The 17,111-nt window shown below is 44.7% G+C and overlaps 2 protein-coding genes across 8 annotated transcripts in view; one reads left to right on the top strand and one right to left on the bottom strand.

Moving 5' to 3' along the window:
* The window catches only part of INTS9 (integrator complex subunit 9), a 116,071-nt gene extending 104,163 nt beyond the window's left edge, over nt 1–11,908 (top strand). For 4 of the 6 annotated variants that reach the window (XM_064585327.1, XM_064585326.1, XM_064585331.1 and 1 more), the window contains 2 exons: nt 788–925; nt 2,387–3,164. In XM_064585327.1, coding sequence (XP_064441397.1) covers nt 788–925; nt 2,387–2,563 — 315 coding nt within the window. In that variant the 3' untranslated portion in view covers nt 2,564–3,164. Of the gene's footprint in view, nt 1–787; nt 926–1,089; nt 1,233–2,386; nt 3,165–11,667 lie in introns of those variants that run through there. The other 2 variants (XM_064585328.1, XM_064585330.1) reach the window with 2 other exon arrangements.
* A 145-nt stretch (nt 11,909–12,053) lies between these two features.
* Nucleotides 12,054–17,111, bottom strand: part of EXTL3 (exostosin like glycosyltransferase 3) — a 54,790-nt gene continuing 49,732 nt past the window's right edge. Inside the window, exons 6-7 of one of the 2 annotated variants that reach the window (XR_008506498.2) lie at nt 14,490–14,651; nt 12,054–12,512 (exon numbers count right to left, since the gene is read on the bottom strand). The gene's annotated coding sequence lies outside the window, so the exon portion shown is untranslated. Of the gene's footprint in view, nt 14,652–17,111 lie in introns of both variants that reach the window. The other variant, XR_010409650.1, reaches the window with a different exon arrangement.

A 17,111-nucleotide genomic window follows, 5' to 3' on the forward strand; every position in this document is an offset into this window, starting at 1 on the left:
GTGCGGAGTGCGGGGCGGGGGCAGGGGGAGCCCCCCAGAGCAGCAGGAAAACCCACCCCCCCAACCCCCCGGAGGAGGCCTCCCCTACGGAACACACCTGCGGAAGCAGGCAGCACCTGGGCACCTGGGAGCCAACCCGGCCCACAGGCCGCAGCACCTTGTCCTCGGCCCCTCGTGCCCCAGTTCACCGTGTTTACGGCCTCGTGGTGTCGCTCTGTAGGCCCTTGTCCTCACCCCCCTGCCACCGAGAAAAACTCCTTTCAGGCTTGGACCGTTCTGCCACGTAAAATATGTGCGCCATGTGAGCCCCTTGCCATGATCATTTCTCACCTTCCCACTTCATCCTCACCAAATTCCATTACCACCGCTTTGTAGACAGTGTCTCTGACCTTCATTTTAACCCGTCAGTCTGCCCCCACCGCTGGTGGCCTCGGCTACACCGGCAGTTGCCAACACAGTTTATTATTTAAAGAATTTACTCAGAAAGCACTGAAATGAATCATTTAAAACTTAAAAATGAGTCTTGATCAAAGGAAGATCCCTCTGCCAGAAAAGGTCCCGATGCTGTGTGGGTGCTTTGGCGTTAGCTTCTGTTACGAAGAACGCCAGGTGGAGCCCCCAGGCGGCCCTGAACCCCAGAGCTGGCCGACCTCGCCGCGGGGATGGCGCGGGCCAGGCAGCGGGGCCCTGGGCGGGATGGGCAGACAGGCTCGTGCCGTGGCCCCGCACTGCCCGCTCTGGGGTGGGGGGGAGTGCTTGATGGGATCTGTGCTGGCTCCCGCTCTAGCCCCCGCCCAGGCCGGCCCAGCCCACAGGCGGCAAGAAGAGAAAGCGGGCGACCGAGGACATCCCGGACTGCAAAGTGCTGAAGCCCCTGCTCAGCGGCTCGATCCCCGTAGAGCAGTTCGTGCAGACGCTGGAGAAGGTGAGCGCTACCCAGGCCGCGCGGGAGCGGCCTCCCTGCTGTTCGCTTGCGTCACTGCTTTTCTCTCGGGCTCCACAGGCTGAGCTGCTGTCCCTGAAGCGGGAAACAGAACGGGGGCAGGGTCCCAGAGAGGTGAGAGAAGGCCGTGCCCTTCTTCCCTGTAGGTCCCCCGTTTCTTCTCTGCCAGCCCCTTCCCGTCAGACTCGGCTGCGAGACCACCTCACCCCACCCTGTTTCTTGTGGGAACTAGCCAGGGGAGCCCTTCAGAAACCTAGATGCGACCGGTGAGCGAGGCGGGAAAGGCCAGGTAAAGACGACTTTGTAGGTCTGCCCCTTCGAGCCTCACTTTCCAAGAAGACCCCTTGCTGTCAGAGCGCCAGCATGGCCGTGTCACAAGAGACGAGAGGCTCAGGACTGGGGGGCAGTGAGGGCAGAGGCGCCCGTGTGGCCGGATCCCTGGGAGTGGGAGAAGCAGGCCCAGCAACTCCCAGATGGGCGGGAAGAGAGGGAGGAAGTCGGCGGTCCTCTGGAGGACACTGGCCCTTCCCCGATCAGCAGCCGGCCATCAGTGGTTTAATTTGTCCCTGAAGGAAAGACTGCGGCCACGTTGTGCAGCCCTCCTGGCCCCTGAGGGTGGGGACACTGCATGGGAATTAGCCTGGGAGTGTCCCGTGTGATGCAGTGAACACGGCAGCAGCCCCTTCCCCGGAACCTTGCGCTGTTCCGGCCCCTATTGGTAGGACTCAGCTTGACTTGTTTCTTTTTAAAGCTTGAATCAGCTTGCTTTCCCAGAAACACCTTCACTTAGTTCTTCGGCCTGGCTCATCCAGAAATTGACCCTTAGCACCTGTCCCTTTCAGGCAGAGCAGTCTTATTTCTACTTCTTTTCCTCTTTCTCAACTTTATGTGTGATGTGTAAGAAAATTCTATAACTCACGTTAAGGTAGTTAGAGAAGTATTTCTGTGCTGCCTTGTCTCCTTCTCTCTTGGGAAGGATTTGCCAAATCACAAGGCCCTTGGTATCTTGCTTTGAGGAATGGCGTTTTCCTGGGATGGGATGAAGCTTTTTTTTTAAATCAGGGACCTTGGTGTGGTTGGGTGATGGACAGCCCAGTATGGGCTGAACCCAGGCACTTGGATGTGCTCCTCAGGTAATTCACAAAAGCTTACGCAGGTTATAGAAGTTTTGTTGTGTTTTGTGTGAGATTTTGCATGTTTGGAGGCTTCTTTTAAAGTATATGCAGCTGTGTTTGAATTCTATTGTTGTAGGAGGTCCTGTGACGAGTCTGAAGAATTATATTGGGGAGCATCAAAAATGACAGTTTCTAGAATGTTCAGTTTAGCCAGGTCTAGGAAGTGTCCCTTCTTAGAACTGTCAGTTGCTGCAATATCCTCCTGCCTTTCAGTCAGCCCCTTGCTTTCAGAGTATCCATCATCCTCCTTTCTCTTCTTCTGGAGCAGCATGGCTTCAGTGATATTAAGGTGGAAGACACAGCGAAGGGCCATATTGTCCTGCTCCAGGAAGCGGAGACGCTCATCCAGATTGAGGAAGATTCGACTCATATCATTTGTGACAATGATGAGATGCTCAGGGTACGACTGCGGGACCTCGTTCTCAAATTCCTACAGAAGTTCTAAATGGAACATCTAAGCCATTTCTACTTCACTGAAATCCTGCCGTCCTTCGCTGGGGCTGCCCAGCCCAAACTGAGGAAGGGCATAAAAAGTTGGTCATGTCTTTGTGGTGTTCTCTGGCTTGAGGAATAAAGAAGTGGCCCTTGAGGGATGTGATTATCAGCAGTTACAGCCAGAATCTCCTGGGCTAGATTTCTAGCACTGTTGTGGGCAAGAGCTTTTGCTTTAAACTTAAACTCATTTTCTTCCCAATTCTGCCTCTCTCGGGGTGGCCAAGATGGTAAGGCAGCAAGCTGAGGAGTAGCATAAGAGTAACAGAAGCAGCTTTCCAAGAGGTTAATGGTGGGAGGGGAGGTAAAAGATGACCGACTTAGTCTGTGTTTGTTTTTCATGGTTTCATAGGCCTTGGGCAGGGGGAATTAGTCTTCGCTTGTGCTTTATTTACTTGTCTACAGTGCTATACCTAATGAGAAAGATGATCCAAAAAATTGGTATAATGAACCATCTATATGTATTTTATACTGTGAGCCCATTTTGATAATAAAACTTATTTTTTATAGAAGTGTGTGTGCTCTGTTGAACCTAGAATGTATACACTGATTTAGTATCTGAAAAAATATGAAACTATACAGAACAGCATACATTTAGAAAATACTGTAATGGGGCACCTGGGTGACTCAGTCGGTTAAGTGTCTGACACTTGATCTCGGTTGTGAGTTCAAGTCCCATGTTGGGCTCCATGCTGGGTGTGGAGTCTACTTAAAAAAATACTATAGCAAATTTTAGTTTGGTGCATGCAAGCATATAATCCAACATTATTTAGAAAACTCAGATATGTTCTTAAATTGTATGAAACGGTGCTTAACTTTATCTGAGCTGTGTTTGTTATAAAAAACACCAACACAGGGGCACTTGGGTGGCTCAGTCTGTTGGGCATCCAACTCTTGATTTCGGCTCAGGTCATGATCTCAGAACTCTGAGATCACGCCCTTTGTTGGGTTTCATGCTCAGCACAGAGTCTGCTTGTCTTTCACCCTCCCCCTCTGCCCCTCTCCCAGCTTGTGCGCTCTCAAATAAAGATAGATAGATATAAATAAAATCTTAAAAAAAAAAATCGGGGCGCCTGGGTGGCTCAGTCGGTAAGCGTCTGCCTTCGGCTCAGGTCATGATCCCAGAGTCCTGGGATCGAGCCCCACATCGGGCTCCCTGCTCAGCAGGAAACCTGCTTCTCCCTCTCCCACTCCCTCTGCTTGTGTTCCCTATCTCTCTGTGTCTCTGTCAAATAAGTAAATAAAATCTTTAAAAAAAAAAAAAAAAACACAGATTGGTAACAGGAGCCTTAACCTTCTGAGGAAAGGTCCAGAACACACAGCCCAGGCTCCGCTAGTTAACCCTTGCCACAGATGATCAGGATTCTCTGCATTAAGCAGAGCATTAAACTCGGATGCCCACAGACCCTTCTAATAGTAAGCTAGTACATTTACAATAATGCTGCTTCTTAACTTCTTAAAACCGATATTTACCAGATGACATCTAAGATAGCATCAGTTGTGACGCATGTGCTGATTTTGAGTATTATTGGAAGAAGGGGAATAAGAGCACATCTTAAAATTGTCAACTCGGAAGCAGACCCAGTTCAGCCTGTTGTTCCCACAATCTTTTAAGACTGGTTGAAATTCAGTCAGTAGTCAGTCCTCCAACTTGGCCAGCAGCTATGCATCACAAAGGAATTTAGTGAGCCAAGAACTATGTACAACCCTGTTACTGGCTCAGGTTTTAGAGAGAGTTGATTGACCATTCTCTCTCTGGAATGGCCCTGCTAAAGGAGGGATTCTTCATGAGAGGAGGAAAACAAGCAGTTTCCCTTGCCAGACTCGGGCACAGGAATGCTCACCTTTGACAGGCCTCCGTTTTCCAGGGTACGGGTCATTCCAATCAATCGGGGCCTAGGATGCATCTACAGAATAAACTGGGGGGGCCTACAGCCTTGGGGGAGGATTGACGTTATAAGAGATCGACGTGCCATTGCTATGAAAGCTTGCTTTTGTTTTTAGGAGGAGACTGTAAATATGCACCACATGTAGAATACCTCCTAATAAAACTTTTGAGAGAAATCAAGTTAAATTTCAAACATCTTTTAAAATGAGAAAGCAGTATAAATTCAAGAAAATCAAAATGCTTATTTTACTTGGATTTGGCCAACTTTGATTTCTGTTAATGGGCTTGCTCAGAGAGCCCAAGGCATTGATCCCTTGAGAGGTGATTACTGAAGAAACAAACAGTATATAAATGCAAATCAGTCCGTAAACTGACAGGCCAGTAATAACTTAGAAATTCTAAAAACTGTCATCAAGTCACCACCACCTACTGAGTGGCAGAAGTCAGAGAGGAAGAAGCAAAGAATCCTGTGTTAGAGCAGAGAGAAAATCTAAAGCTGGCTCTTAAACAAGTATCAGGAGAGAGCAGTTATGAATAACTGCCTAGAGTTCAGATATTTGGATACCAAACTAGGTTGGTTAGTAGAAGATCCAGAAGGAACAGCAGAACCTGCCTCCCCGCGCCATGATTATACCACTGATGGTGGCTCTGTTGGAAATGCAGCCCACTGACTATTGACACTGACCTGGTAAAGAGTTGGACGTCTAGAACAGTTTCTACTCAAGCCCAGCAAAATCCTAATGATGAAATAGTCATTGAAAAACCATTATTTGTGGGGCACCTGGGTGGCTCAGTCGGTTAAGCGTCTGCCTTCGGCTCGGGTCATGATCCCGGAGCCATGGGCTCGAGCCCCGCATTGGGCTCCCTGCTCAGCAGAGAGCCTCCTTCTCCCTCCCTCCCCCTCTGCTGCTCCCCCTGCTTGTGCTCTCCCTCTATCTCTGTCAAATAAATAAATAAAATCTTTCTTAAAAAAAAAAGGAAAACCATTACTAGTGAAGAGGAACCCATTTTTATTATTTCTTTTAATCTAAGAAGTGGTGTATTTATTGTTGTGTAACAAATGACACCAAAACTCGGTGGCTTAAAGCAACATGCATTATGTCACCATTTCTGTGGGTCAAGAATCTGGTGTGGCCTGGCTGGGCGGTCCTGCCTCAGGGCTCTCTCTCCACAGGGCTACAATTAAGATGTTGGATGGGGAAACTGAGGTACAGAGATTAAGCAGCTTTCCCCAAAACATAGCCAGTAGGTGGTATCTGCCTTACGATAACGTCACATGTCAGTACCAGGGATCAGAAGCAGGCCGGGAAGGGGGGGCATCCCTGTTAGTCCACTTCCTTCCAAGTAAAGGCAACAGCTACTTAGCCTCTCCCTGATCCCTTGGGAGCTTGAAGCTGGACGTCACAGTTGTCCTACACAGGCAGGAGTTGACTTTCCAAACTACAGTGAAGTATCAACAGAAACAAGAGTGAAGAAACCTCCAAAGCTGTCTGATGAAACATTCCTATGAGCCAAGCAAACGGGTGGTTAGGAAAGGGAGACCCTTCTCTCTGGCCCCGAGTCCAGTTTTTCCCCTGCAGCCACAAGGGAAGTTGAATGTTGTCTCCTCATTTTATGCCACACTGTGGGTAGGTAGGAAACATCTGATGTTCTCTAATTCACTGCAGTGGAACTGTGGGTGAACAACATTACTCTTCTTTAAACCCAGTGAGGTTCGAAATAAGCAACTATAATTCCTGAGGAAGTGGCAACGAAAGCTAGAGACAGGCCGTGTAGAACTTGGCCAAAAATGTCTAATCTCGCCGGACGCTAGAGCCAGCGTCGGTCGTGAGCGTATCTACTGAAGATTAAATACCACAGTCTCTACTGGTGCTTGGTAGCACAGCATGGATTTTAGTCGCATCATAAAAACATTCTTTTCCCATCCACAGATTCAGTAAAATCCTTAGCAACAGGGGCGCCTGGGTGGCTCAGTCGTTAAGCGACTGCCTTCGGCTCAGGTCATGATCCTGGAGTCCCGGGATCGAGTCCCGCATCAGGCTCCCTGCTCCGCGGGGAGCCTGCTTCTCCCTCTCCCACTCCCCCTGCTTGTGTTCCCTCTCTCGCTGTGTCTCTCTCTCTCTTAAATAAATAAAATCCTTAAAAAAAAAAAAATTTTTTTAAAAATCCTTAGCAACATTCCAGTGACATTTCTCACAGAAACAGAAAAAAACAACCCTAAAATTTGTGTGGAACCACAAAAGCCCCTGAATATTCAGCCAAAGAAATCCTGAAAGAGAACAAAGCTGGAGTTCCTGATGTCGAGCTTTACAACAAAGACAGTATAGTACTGCCATAAAAACAGACACATAAACCAATGGTACAGAGCCCAGAAATAAACCCACACTTAGCCAACTAATACTTGACAAGGGAGCCAAGAATACTCATTGGGAAAAGGACAGTCTTTTCAATAAATGGGAAACTGTATGACCACATGCAGAAGAATGAAACTGAACTATCTCACACCACTCAATAACTTGAAATGGATTAAAGCTTTAAATCTGAGACCTGAAACCACTAGAAGAAAACATCGGAAGAAAGCTGCTTGACACTGGCCTTGGCAATAATTTTTTGGATATGACACCAAGCATAAGCAACAAAAGCAAAAATCAACAAGTGGAACTACGTCAAACTAAAAAGAGTTCTGCTCAGCAAAGGAAACTATCAACAAAATGAAAAGGCAGCCTACTGAATGGGAGAAAATATTTGCAAACCACCTATATGATAAGGAATCAATATCCAAAATATATAAAGAACTCCTACAACTCAACAGCAAAAAAAAACCAAAAAACCAACTTGATTTAAAAATGGGCAAAGGACTTGAATAGACATTTTTTCCAAAGAAGACGTACAAATGGCCACCAGGTATATGAAAAGATGCTCAATGTCACTCATTGTCAGGAAAATGTAACTGTTCAAAACTCCGATGAGACAGCACCTCACACCTGTCAGAATGGCTATCCTCAGAGAGACAAGAAATAACAAGGGTTGGCAAGGATATGGAGAAAGGGGAACCCTCGTGCACTGTTGGTACAAATGTAAATTGGTGCAACTATTGCGGAACAGTACGAAGTACCTCCAAAAATGGAAAATACAACTACCATATGACCCAGCATCCCAGTTCTAGGCAGATAGCCCAAGGAAATGAAGTCACTGTCTCAGACATCTGCAGCCCCCATGTTCACTGCGGCAGAAGGCAGAGGAGCCGCCATGGATGCAGCCTGAGGGTCCGGTGATGGATGAATGGATAAAGAAAAGGTGGGACACACACAATAGGGAATATTATTCAACCATAAAAAAACACAAATTCTGCCTTTTACAACACGGATGGACCTCGAGGGCATCATGCTGTGTGAAATAAGTCCAAGAAAAACAAATACTGTCCAGGCACACCTCATGCTGTGCTTTGCAGATACTGCATTTTTTACAAGCTGAAGGTTCTAGACTTGAGTGGAGGAAGTGACTGCAGATGTGGTGGAAACAGCAAGAGAACTGGATGGAATTAGAAAGGTGCCTGAAGATGGGACTGGACTGCTGCAAGCTCAGGATCAAACTTGAACAGGTGAGGAGTTGCTTCTTATGCGTGAGCAAAGACAGTGGTTTCTTAAGATGGAACTTACTGGTGAGGATGCTCAGAAGACTGTTGAAATGACAACAAAGAAGTTAGCATATTATAGAAACTTAGTTGATAAAGCAGCAGGAGGGTGTGAGAGGAATGACTCCAGCTTTGAAAGAAGTTCTGTGGGTAAAATGCTATCAAACTGCATCACGTGCTGCAGAGAAGTCATGAAAGGAAGAGTCAACTACTGTGGTGAACTTCACTGTTGTCTTATTTTGAGAAATTGCCACGGCCACCCCAGCTTTCGACACCCCCACCCTGATCCATCAGCAGCCATCAGCGTCAAGATGAGACCCTCCACCAGCAAAACGATTACAACTCAAAGCTCAGATGATGGTCAGCATTTTTTATCAGTGAGGTATTTTTAAATTAAGGGATGTATTTTTTAGACTTACTGCTGTTGTACACTTAACAGACGACACTATAAACATAACTTTGATACACCCTAGGAAACCAAACACCTAATTTGACTCTCTCTATTGCAATATTCGCTTCACTGCAGTGGCCTGGAACTGAACCTGCAATATCTCCAAGGTATTCCCTTCTGTTCTCACTCACATGTGGAATCTAAAAAATGCAAACTCAAAGAAATAGTAGAATAGTGCTTGCAGAGGCTGGGAGGTGGGGGCAATGGGGAGATGTTGTTCCAAGGGTACAAACTTCAGCTATAAGATGAGTAAATTCTGGGGCTCTGATTAATGTACAGCATGATGACTAATTAACAATACTGTAAAATATACCTGAAAGCTAAAAGAGTGGATCTTAAAAGTTATCACCACAAAAATGGTAATTACATGAGGCAATGGAGCTGTTAACTAACCTTATCATGGTAATCATTTCTCAGTCCGTACGTGTATCAGATCATCACGTTGTACACCTTAAACTGACATGGTATGTCAATAATAGCAGTAAAGCTGGTGAAACATTATTTTACATGTATTAAACTTAAAGCATTTTTTGAGTCATAGTACCGCAGGTCTTTGAGTGTTTTGCCCACATCTTGTCATTAGGCATACAGGCTGCTTCTTGTTTCTCTTATGTTGTTATGTAAAAAACGGAGGTGTACCCTGTGCACAATAATTCTTGTGCTAGCAGAATTGATCTTTTACCCTTCTCTACGACAAGCCATGGTAATAATTCCTAACCCATTTATGAGTCTTCCTGATATCTGACGAGGAAATCAATCACAAATAAAAAGTAACTTTAATCTGAATATACAAATTTTGGATTACTAAAAACATGATCAACTAAAAGTTTGCTGACATTTTCGAGATGATCTAATATAAATTTTTAATCTAGTAACTAGTTACAGTACTCACAGTATTTTGAAAATAGTGAACTTTGATGTTATAAAGTCTTTTCCAGTCATCAATAGGCCCTTCCAATCACCAATGAACATTTAATAGGCACCTGTTATAATCTGTGCATTGTGCTCTTTTGATTTGAGCTCACAGGAATAACAGATAAAACATAAGTTTCTCCTAAATTTCTCATAAGTAGAGAGGAACAAATTTCCAAGACCGTGTGTGTGTGTGCTTGTGTGTGTGTTTGTGTGTAAAATGGAATATTACCAGCCATAAACAGGAAGTTCTGGGGGCACCTGGGTGGCTCAGTTGGTGAAGCATCCGAATCTTGATCTCAGCTCAGGTCTTGATCTCGAGGACGTTAGTTCGGGCGTGGAGCCTACTTAAAAATTAAAACAGGAAGTTCTGACACATGCTACAACATGATGAACCTTGAAAACATGCTGAGTAAAATAAACCAGACACAAAAGACTAGCTACTGTATGATTTCATTTACATGAATGTCCAGAATAGACAAATTCATGGAGACAACACCGAGGTTGTCAGGGACTGAAGGGAGTGAAGAACAGGGAGCTGTTGTTTAATGGGCACAGACTTCCTGTGGGGAAGATGAGAAAGCCCCGGGAATTGCTGGTGGTGATGGTCACACACTGTGAGTGTGCTTAACACCACTGAATTGTGCATTTTTTTTTTTAAAGATTTTATTTATTTATTTGAGAGAGAGAATGAGATAGAGAGAGCATGAGAGGGGGGAGGGTCAGAGGGAGAAGCAGACTCCCTGCTGAGCAGGGAGCCCGATGCGGGACTCGATCCTGGGACTCCAGGATCATGACCTGAGCCGAAGGCAGTCGCTTAACCAACTGAGCCACCCAGGCGCCCTGAATTATGCATTTTTTTAAACACATTGTCATTTTTATTAATATTTCTGAGACATGTAAATTATTACATGTTGTAGAACAATTGATCAATAGCTTAAAAATAGAAATGCATATATCCTATGACTTAGTAATTTACTTCAGGGAATTGATCTTTTTTTTTTTAAGGCTTGAAAATGTTTTTTACAACATTTGTTGAGGTGAGGTCTGATCTGTACAAAATTTTTATTAACATATAATGTATTATTTGTTTCAGGGGTACAGGTCTGATTCAACAGTCTTACACAATTCACAGCACTCACCATAGCACATACCCTCCCCAATGTCTATCACCCAGCCACCAATCCCTCCCACCCCCCACCACTCCAGCAACCCTCAGTTTGTTTCCTGAGATTAGAGTCTCTTATGGTTTGTCTCCCTTCCCTGGTTTCATCTTGTTTCACTTTTTCCTCTCTTCCCTCATGATCCTCTGCCTTGTTTCTTAAATGCCACATATCGGTGAGATTATATGATAATTGTCTTTCTCTGATAGACTTATTTCGCTTAGCATAATACCCTCAGGTTCCATCCATGTCGTTGCAAATGGCAAGATTTCTTTTTTTTTTTTTGATGGCTGCATAATATTCCATTGTGTATTATATACACCACATCTTTATCCATTCATCAGTCGATGGACATCTGGGCTCTTTCCATAGTTTGGCTATTGTGGACATTGCTGCTATAAACATTGGGGTGCTGGTGCCCCTTTGGATCACTACATTTGTGTCTTTGAGGTAAATGAATTGTGCACTTAAAAATAAGTTAAAAGGGGGCACCTGGGTGGCTCAGTCGTTAAGCGTCTGCCTTCGGCTCAGGTCATGATCCCAGGGTCCTGGGATCGAGCCCTGCATCGGGCTCCCTGCTCGGCAGGAAGTCTGCTTCTCCCTCTCCCACTCCCTCTGCTTGTGTTCTCTCTCTCACTGTGTCTCTCTCTGTCAAATAAATAAATAAAATCTTTTTTTAAAAAAATAGGTTAAAAGGTCATTTTTAAGTTACCTTAAGTTTTACCATTTTTTATTTTATTTTATTTTTATTTTATTTTATTTTTAAAGATTGTATTTATTTATTTGACAGAGACACAGCGAGAGAGGGAACACAAGCAGGGGGAGTGGGAGAGGGAGAAACAGGCTTCCCGCCGAGCAAGGAGCCCAATGCGGGGCTCAATCCCAGGACCCCAAGACCATGACCTGAGCTGAAGGCAGACGCTTAACGACTGAGCCACCCAGACACCCGAAAATATTTTAATTCTAGGTTTTTTACAAGAAATTAACTAACCCTCAAATGTATTTATAGAACTACAAAGTAACTACAATAAAACCCAAAGCAATCTTGAGAACAGTGAACAAGTTGGTGAACTTCTGCTTCCTTGAAGACTAAGTGGAGAGCTGCAGGAATCCAGCCAGGACAGAGCTAGCAACAAGGACTGACAAGTCGGCGGGACAGAAGAGAGAGCTCAGAAGTACCCACACTCACACAGTCGCTGCATTTTCAACAAAGGCCCCAGAGCAATTCAATAAAGAAAGTTTTTAACAAATGGTGTTAGAATGACTAGACGTTCATAATAGAAAATAAGAATTAGAACGTTGACCACTACACTCGATACCACCAAAATTAATTTGAGATAGATCCTAGACCCAAGGCGGCAGCAGGTCAGAGCCCGAGCCAGCCAGACCCGGAGCGCCCAGTGCGTGGAGAGGACAGACTCAGGTTTCTTTGCCCTGCTTGTTCTTGCTCCTTCCCGAACTTCGGGGCTCCCGGCTCGCCCAGAGTTCCTTCTTGCATTGTGCCCAGAAGCCGCAAGGGTCCACGATGAGCCGCTTGACACAGAATCTGCTAGAGCTGATGAAATTGATGAACCTGTGTCCCCGGTTTTGACAGAGTTTTGGAAAAGGTATTGTAGTTGAAGCCTTGGCTTCTAAAGAAAGCACGATGCTTGGTGTGGGTTGCGCTGAATTAGTATGTCTCGCTAGAGTCTGTTGGGCTGCCCTGGTGAGTTCACCTTAGTTGTAATGATTATTGCTGTAATGGAGCGCCGTTATGTGTTAGGTCAGGTGCATAGTTTATTTCATCGAAATGTACATCACTAAGTTCAGATCTTCCTTGATTGACGATTGGGTTACCTCCGGATTAAACTACCACTGTAAATTGAAAATAATGGTAAGTCGAAAGTGCACTTAATATACCTAACCTCCGGAGCTTAGCCTAGTTGACGTTAAATGTGCTCAGATCACTTCTTAGCCTACAGTTGGTCAAAATCATCTAACCACAAAGCCTATTTTGTAAAAAGTTTTGATATCTCTTGTAGTTTATTGAACACTGTACTGGAAGTGAAAAACGGAATGGTTGTATAGGTACAGAAGAATTTCTTTTGTTGTTTTTTTTGTTTGTTTTGTTCTGTTTTAGAGAGAGAACACCGGCGGGGAGGGAGGGGCAGAGGGAGAGAGAGAATCTTAAGCAGGCTCCAGGCCCAGCGCAGAGCCCAAGGCGAGGCTCAGTCTCCTGTGATCTCAGATCTCATTCGGGCTCTGTGGTCATGACCTGAGCCAAAATCAAGAGTCCGAGGCTTGACCTCCTGAGCCACCCAAGGCACCTGTAGTGACAGAATAATTCTGTGTGTCGTTGCTTACCCTCCTGCTGTAGGGCTGACTGGGAGCTGCCGCTCACCGCCACTGCCCAGCGTCTGGGGAGCACGGTACTGTGTGTGACTAGCATGGGAAAAGATCAAAATTCAGAATTCCAAGTGGCTTCTATTGAATGTATAACGCTTTCACAGCGTTTAAGAAAAATCTTAAGTCAAACCGTCATACATCGGGGGATATTTAAATGATTATCACTTGTGGAGACAGAATTGCTCGGTTTCAGAGCTAGAAAAGGACTTTAAAGTTCGACCCTTCAACGAACAAGTTCCTCTGGTGCTCTGGGGAAAAGAGTACGAGACAACATCTACCTTGAAGATGCACTCGCAGCCTAGAGGAGCAGAGAGTAAGTAATTGCAGTAAGGGAGGAAAGCCAAGTTCCAGGGAGAGTGGCACTAGAGTCCGGCAGGGGTAGCCCGGACTCGCCCGGATTCCTAGTTTGCAGTGTCTTTGTAGAAATCGTGTTACGTAGGAATCATTTATAAATAAACATGAATAACAGAAGCCCTTGGTTATGTCAGATTTGGAAGACATTTAACAACTTAAGAACTTTTAGGTTGTGGGCGCCTGGGTGGCTCAGTTGGTTGAGCGACTGCCTTCGGCTCAGGTCATGATCCTGGAGTCCCGGGATCGAGTCCTGCATCAGGCTCCCTGCTTGGCGGAGAGTCTGCTTCTCCCTCTGACCCTAACCCCTCTCATGTGTTCTCTCTCTCTCATTCTCTCTCTCTCAAATAAATAAATAAAATCTTTAAAAAAAAAATAACTTTTAAGTTGTTTTCTAAATACTTTAAAGCATGCATGCCTGTTTTCCTTTTTTTTTTTCTTTTTAGAGGGGAGGGGCAGAGGCTGAGGGAGAGGGAGAGAGAGAATCTTAATTCAGCAGGCTCCATGCCCAGCACAGAGCCAGATGTGGAATTTGATCTCATGGCCCGGAGATCATGACCTGAGCCAAAATCAGGAGTCGGACGCTTAGCTGAAAGAGCCACCCAGGCACCCTGGCCTGTTTTCCTTCTGATTAGAAAAGAGTATAGGGAAATTTGCAAATACATAAAAGTGGAGTCTAAACACAGACCAACTGCACTCATTTGTAGGAAGAATGTAGGGCGTTGGGGCCAAAATCTTCCTCCTGGAAACAAAATTTGGGCTATATTTTCAATATGTAAGTAATTTTCCCTAATTATATCCAAGGGCTTTTGTGAAAAACATAGGAAGTAATACTTAGACAAATGTACTTAATGTTTTCAAATAGCAAACACTATAAAATCCAAGGATACGCTACTTTTAACAGTAACTTTTTGAGAGTGATATTATGCAACAAAAGAAGTATTAGACTAAGGGGAAGTTTGAATTCCCTAAGAACATCGATAGCCATTTTCATTGTTAAATCTTCAACAACCAAATTTTGGGTGTGTGTCCTCTCATGATAATCTTGCCATGGGTTGGATTTGCCTTTGAGTGGCCTGATTAAAAATCTCATACCTTGGGGGCGCCTGGGTGGCTCAGTCGGTTAAGCGTCTGCCTTCGGCTCAGGTCATGATCCCAGGGTCCTGGGATCAAGCCCCATGTCGGGCTCCCCGTTCACTGAGGAGCCTGCTTCTCCTTCTCCCTCCTCCTGCCGCTCCCCCTTCTTGTGCTCTTTCTCTGTCAAATAAATGAATAAAATCTTAAAAAAAAAAAAAAAACAACAGTCTCATCCCTTGAACGACACATTCTAACAGTCATAAACTTCATGTATGCCTGAGTTGGCATTGGTGGTAACTTGTCTTCCAGGAAGATATGCCTGTTAAACCTGATGTCCAGAGTTTCTCAGAAGTTAGAGTAAGGTTGAATAGCGGTACCCGTGATTCTAGACCCAGCACTGCCCAACAGAGATACAGTGCAATCCATAAATAAAAGCCACATGTATAATTTTATATACATAAAATTATTAAAAAATCAAAAAGAAATAACTAAAATTAATTTTACTAATTTTGAGTTTTTTGTATTTTAAAAAAGTTTATTTTAAGCAACTCATTATGTTCAAAATTATATTATTTTAGCATATAATCAATACAAAAGAGTATTATGTTTTGGGGACTTCATCTTTGACATCCAGGGTGAATTTTACACTTACACAGCACATCTCTGTTCATACTGGCCATGTTTCAAGTGCTCAATACGGATATCAGGCTAGTGGCTATCATACTAACTGCACAGGTCAATACCATTGTAGGTGCTCTGTAGTAATTTGATCTAAAATAGGATTTGTGGCTGTGTTTTGTGTGGGCAGAGTTGCTTGTGCTAGAATATATATTTATGTGTAGTGATCCATAAAGCTGGTTGTGAACTTGGTTCCTTTCCTTTTCCTGTAAATTTAAAGGTAACATGACCTAAACCAATGGTTCTCAACTGGGGGTAATTTTGCTCCCCGTGGGACATTTGACAGAGTCTGGAGATGACTGGAGTGGGATGGAAGGGGCACTAGGGGCATCTAGTGGGTCGAGGCCACCGATACTGCGCAGGTCCCCCCCCCCCCCCACGCCCCACAGTAACGAATCAGCCAGTCCAAACGTCAACAGTGAAAAACCTTCTTAATCACTCACTTTGTCCCGGGGTTGAAACTAGATAAATTGCTACTCTTTTGTTCTAAGTATAAACCATGTCTTTGCGCTGAACTTTGGTTCAGATTGTGGAACTTCTTCCCACATGTCTTGGTATGGGACAAAATGTTTTGTTTTTTCTAAAACTCTAATTATTTATATTCTCTTTGTTAAAATAACTAGTGTGTTTTTTGTTGCCTCATTGGCCCTTGACTGGCAAAATTATTTTATGTCAAAGAGTTGTCCCTCTGGTGATTTAAATAGCAAACTAGAGATTTTTCAAGGCAAGAATGCTCATCTTTAAGCACTTAATGCAAGCATATTGTTAAAATGAAATTGGAGTATGGCTGTCTATGGTCTTTCAGACACACCTGTGTTCTTACTTCATTGCTTTTGCAAAGATGAGAAGGGATGATGTTTCTTCTATTTCTTCTCCTTTTTAAGTAGGCTCCATGGCCAGCGTGGAGCCCAGTGCCCGGCTTGAACTCATGACCTTGAAATGACCTGGGCTGAGATCAAGATTCAGACACTCAACCAAGAGAGCCACCCAGGCGCCCCTCTTCTGAGTGTAAGAAGCAAGTGAGATGTGCAGTACTTTAAGTCAGCCCCACTACCCATTCCTCCAGTACCTTGCTGGCTAACTCCCCCAGGACAGACAACCACCTCACCAAAAGAGAGGTGCATTTTTCTCTTGATTATATAAGAAAGACAATTCTAGGGGTGCCTGGGTGGCTCCGTCGGTTAAGCGTCTGCCTTCGGCTCGTGTCATGATCCCAGGGTCCTGGGATCAGGTCCCGAGTTGGGCTCCTTGCTTAGCAGGGAGCCTGCTTCTCCCTCTACCTGCCACTTCCCCTGCTTGTGCTCTCTCTTTCTCTGTCAAATAATAAAATCTTGGAAGGAAGGGAGGGAAGGAGGGAGGGAAGGAAGGAAGGAAGATAATTCTATCCTGAGTACTAACCTGATTCTTTTGAAGATTTTTTTTTTTTAGGAGCAGAGGAGGGGCAGAGAGAGAGGGAGAGAGAGTCTAAGCAGACTCCACACTGAGACGTGGAGCCTGACATGGGGCTCGATCTCATGACCCTGAGATCACCACCTGAGTCGAAACCAAGAGTCGGACGCTCAAACGGACTATGCCACCAAGGGGCCCCATTTTAATTATTTTTTTTTAAGTCAATGAATAAAGTAGAATAACACTTGAAAATTTGGCTGATAATATTCCAATGGGAGTTTTGTTTTTTGGACAGATGTTTAGACCCAGCATATAAAATCTGCTAAATGATGGCGACTTTCTATTCCTCCAAAAATGATCTGTTGAAGAAGGCACTTTCCACTCAGTCCTGGTACAGATGTCAAATTAATGCACAAGATCTTACATAGAACGTCTTTATTTTAGCCTGTTCTTTAAAAAACAAAAACAAGGGCGCCTAGGTGGCTCAGTTGGTTAAGCGACTGCCTTCAGCTCAGGTCATGATCCTGGAGTCCCGGGATCAAGTCCCGCATCGGGCTCCCTGCTCGGCAGGGA

This window comes from Mirounga angustirostris, unplaced genomic scaffold (genome assembly GCF_029215605.1).
Source record: "Mirounga angustirostris isolate CCGP_5_RB_7025 unplaced genomic scaffold, mMirAng1.0.hap1 SCAF_2, whole genome shotgun sequence".
Classification (NCBI taxonomy): Eukaryota; Metazoa; Chordata; class Mammalia; order Carnivora; family Phocidae; genus Mirounga; species Mirounga angustirostris.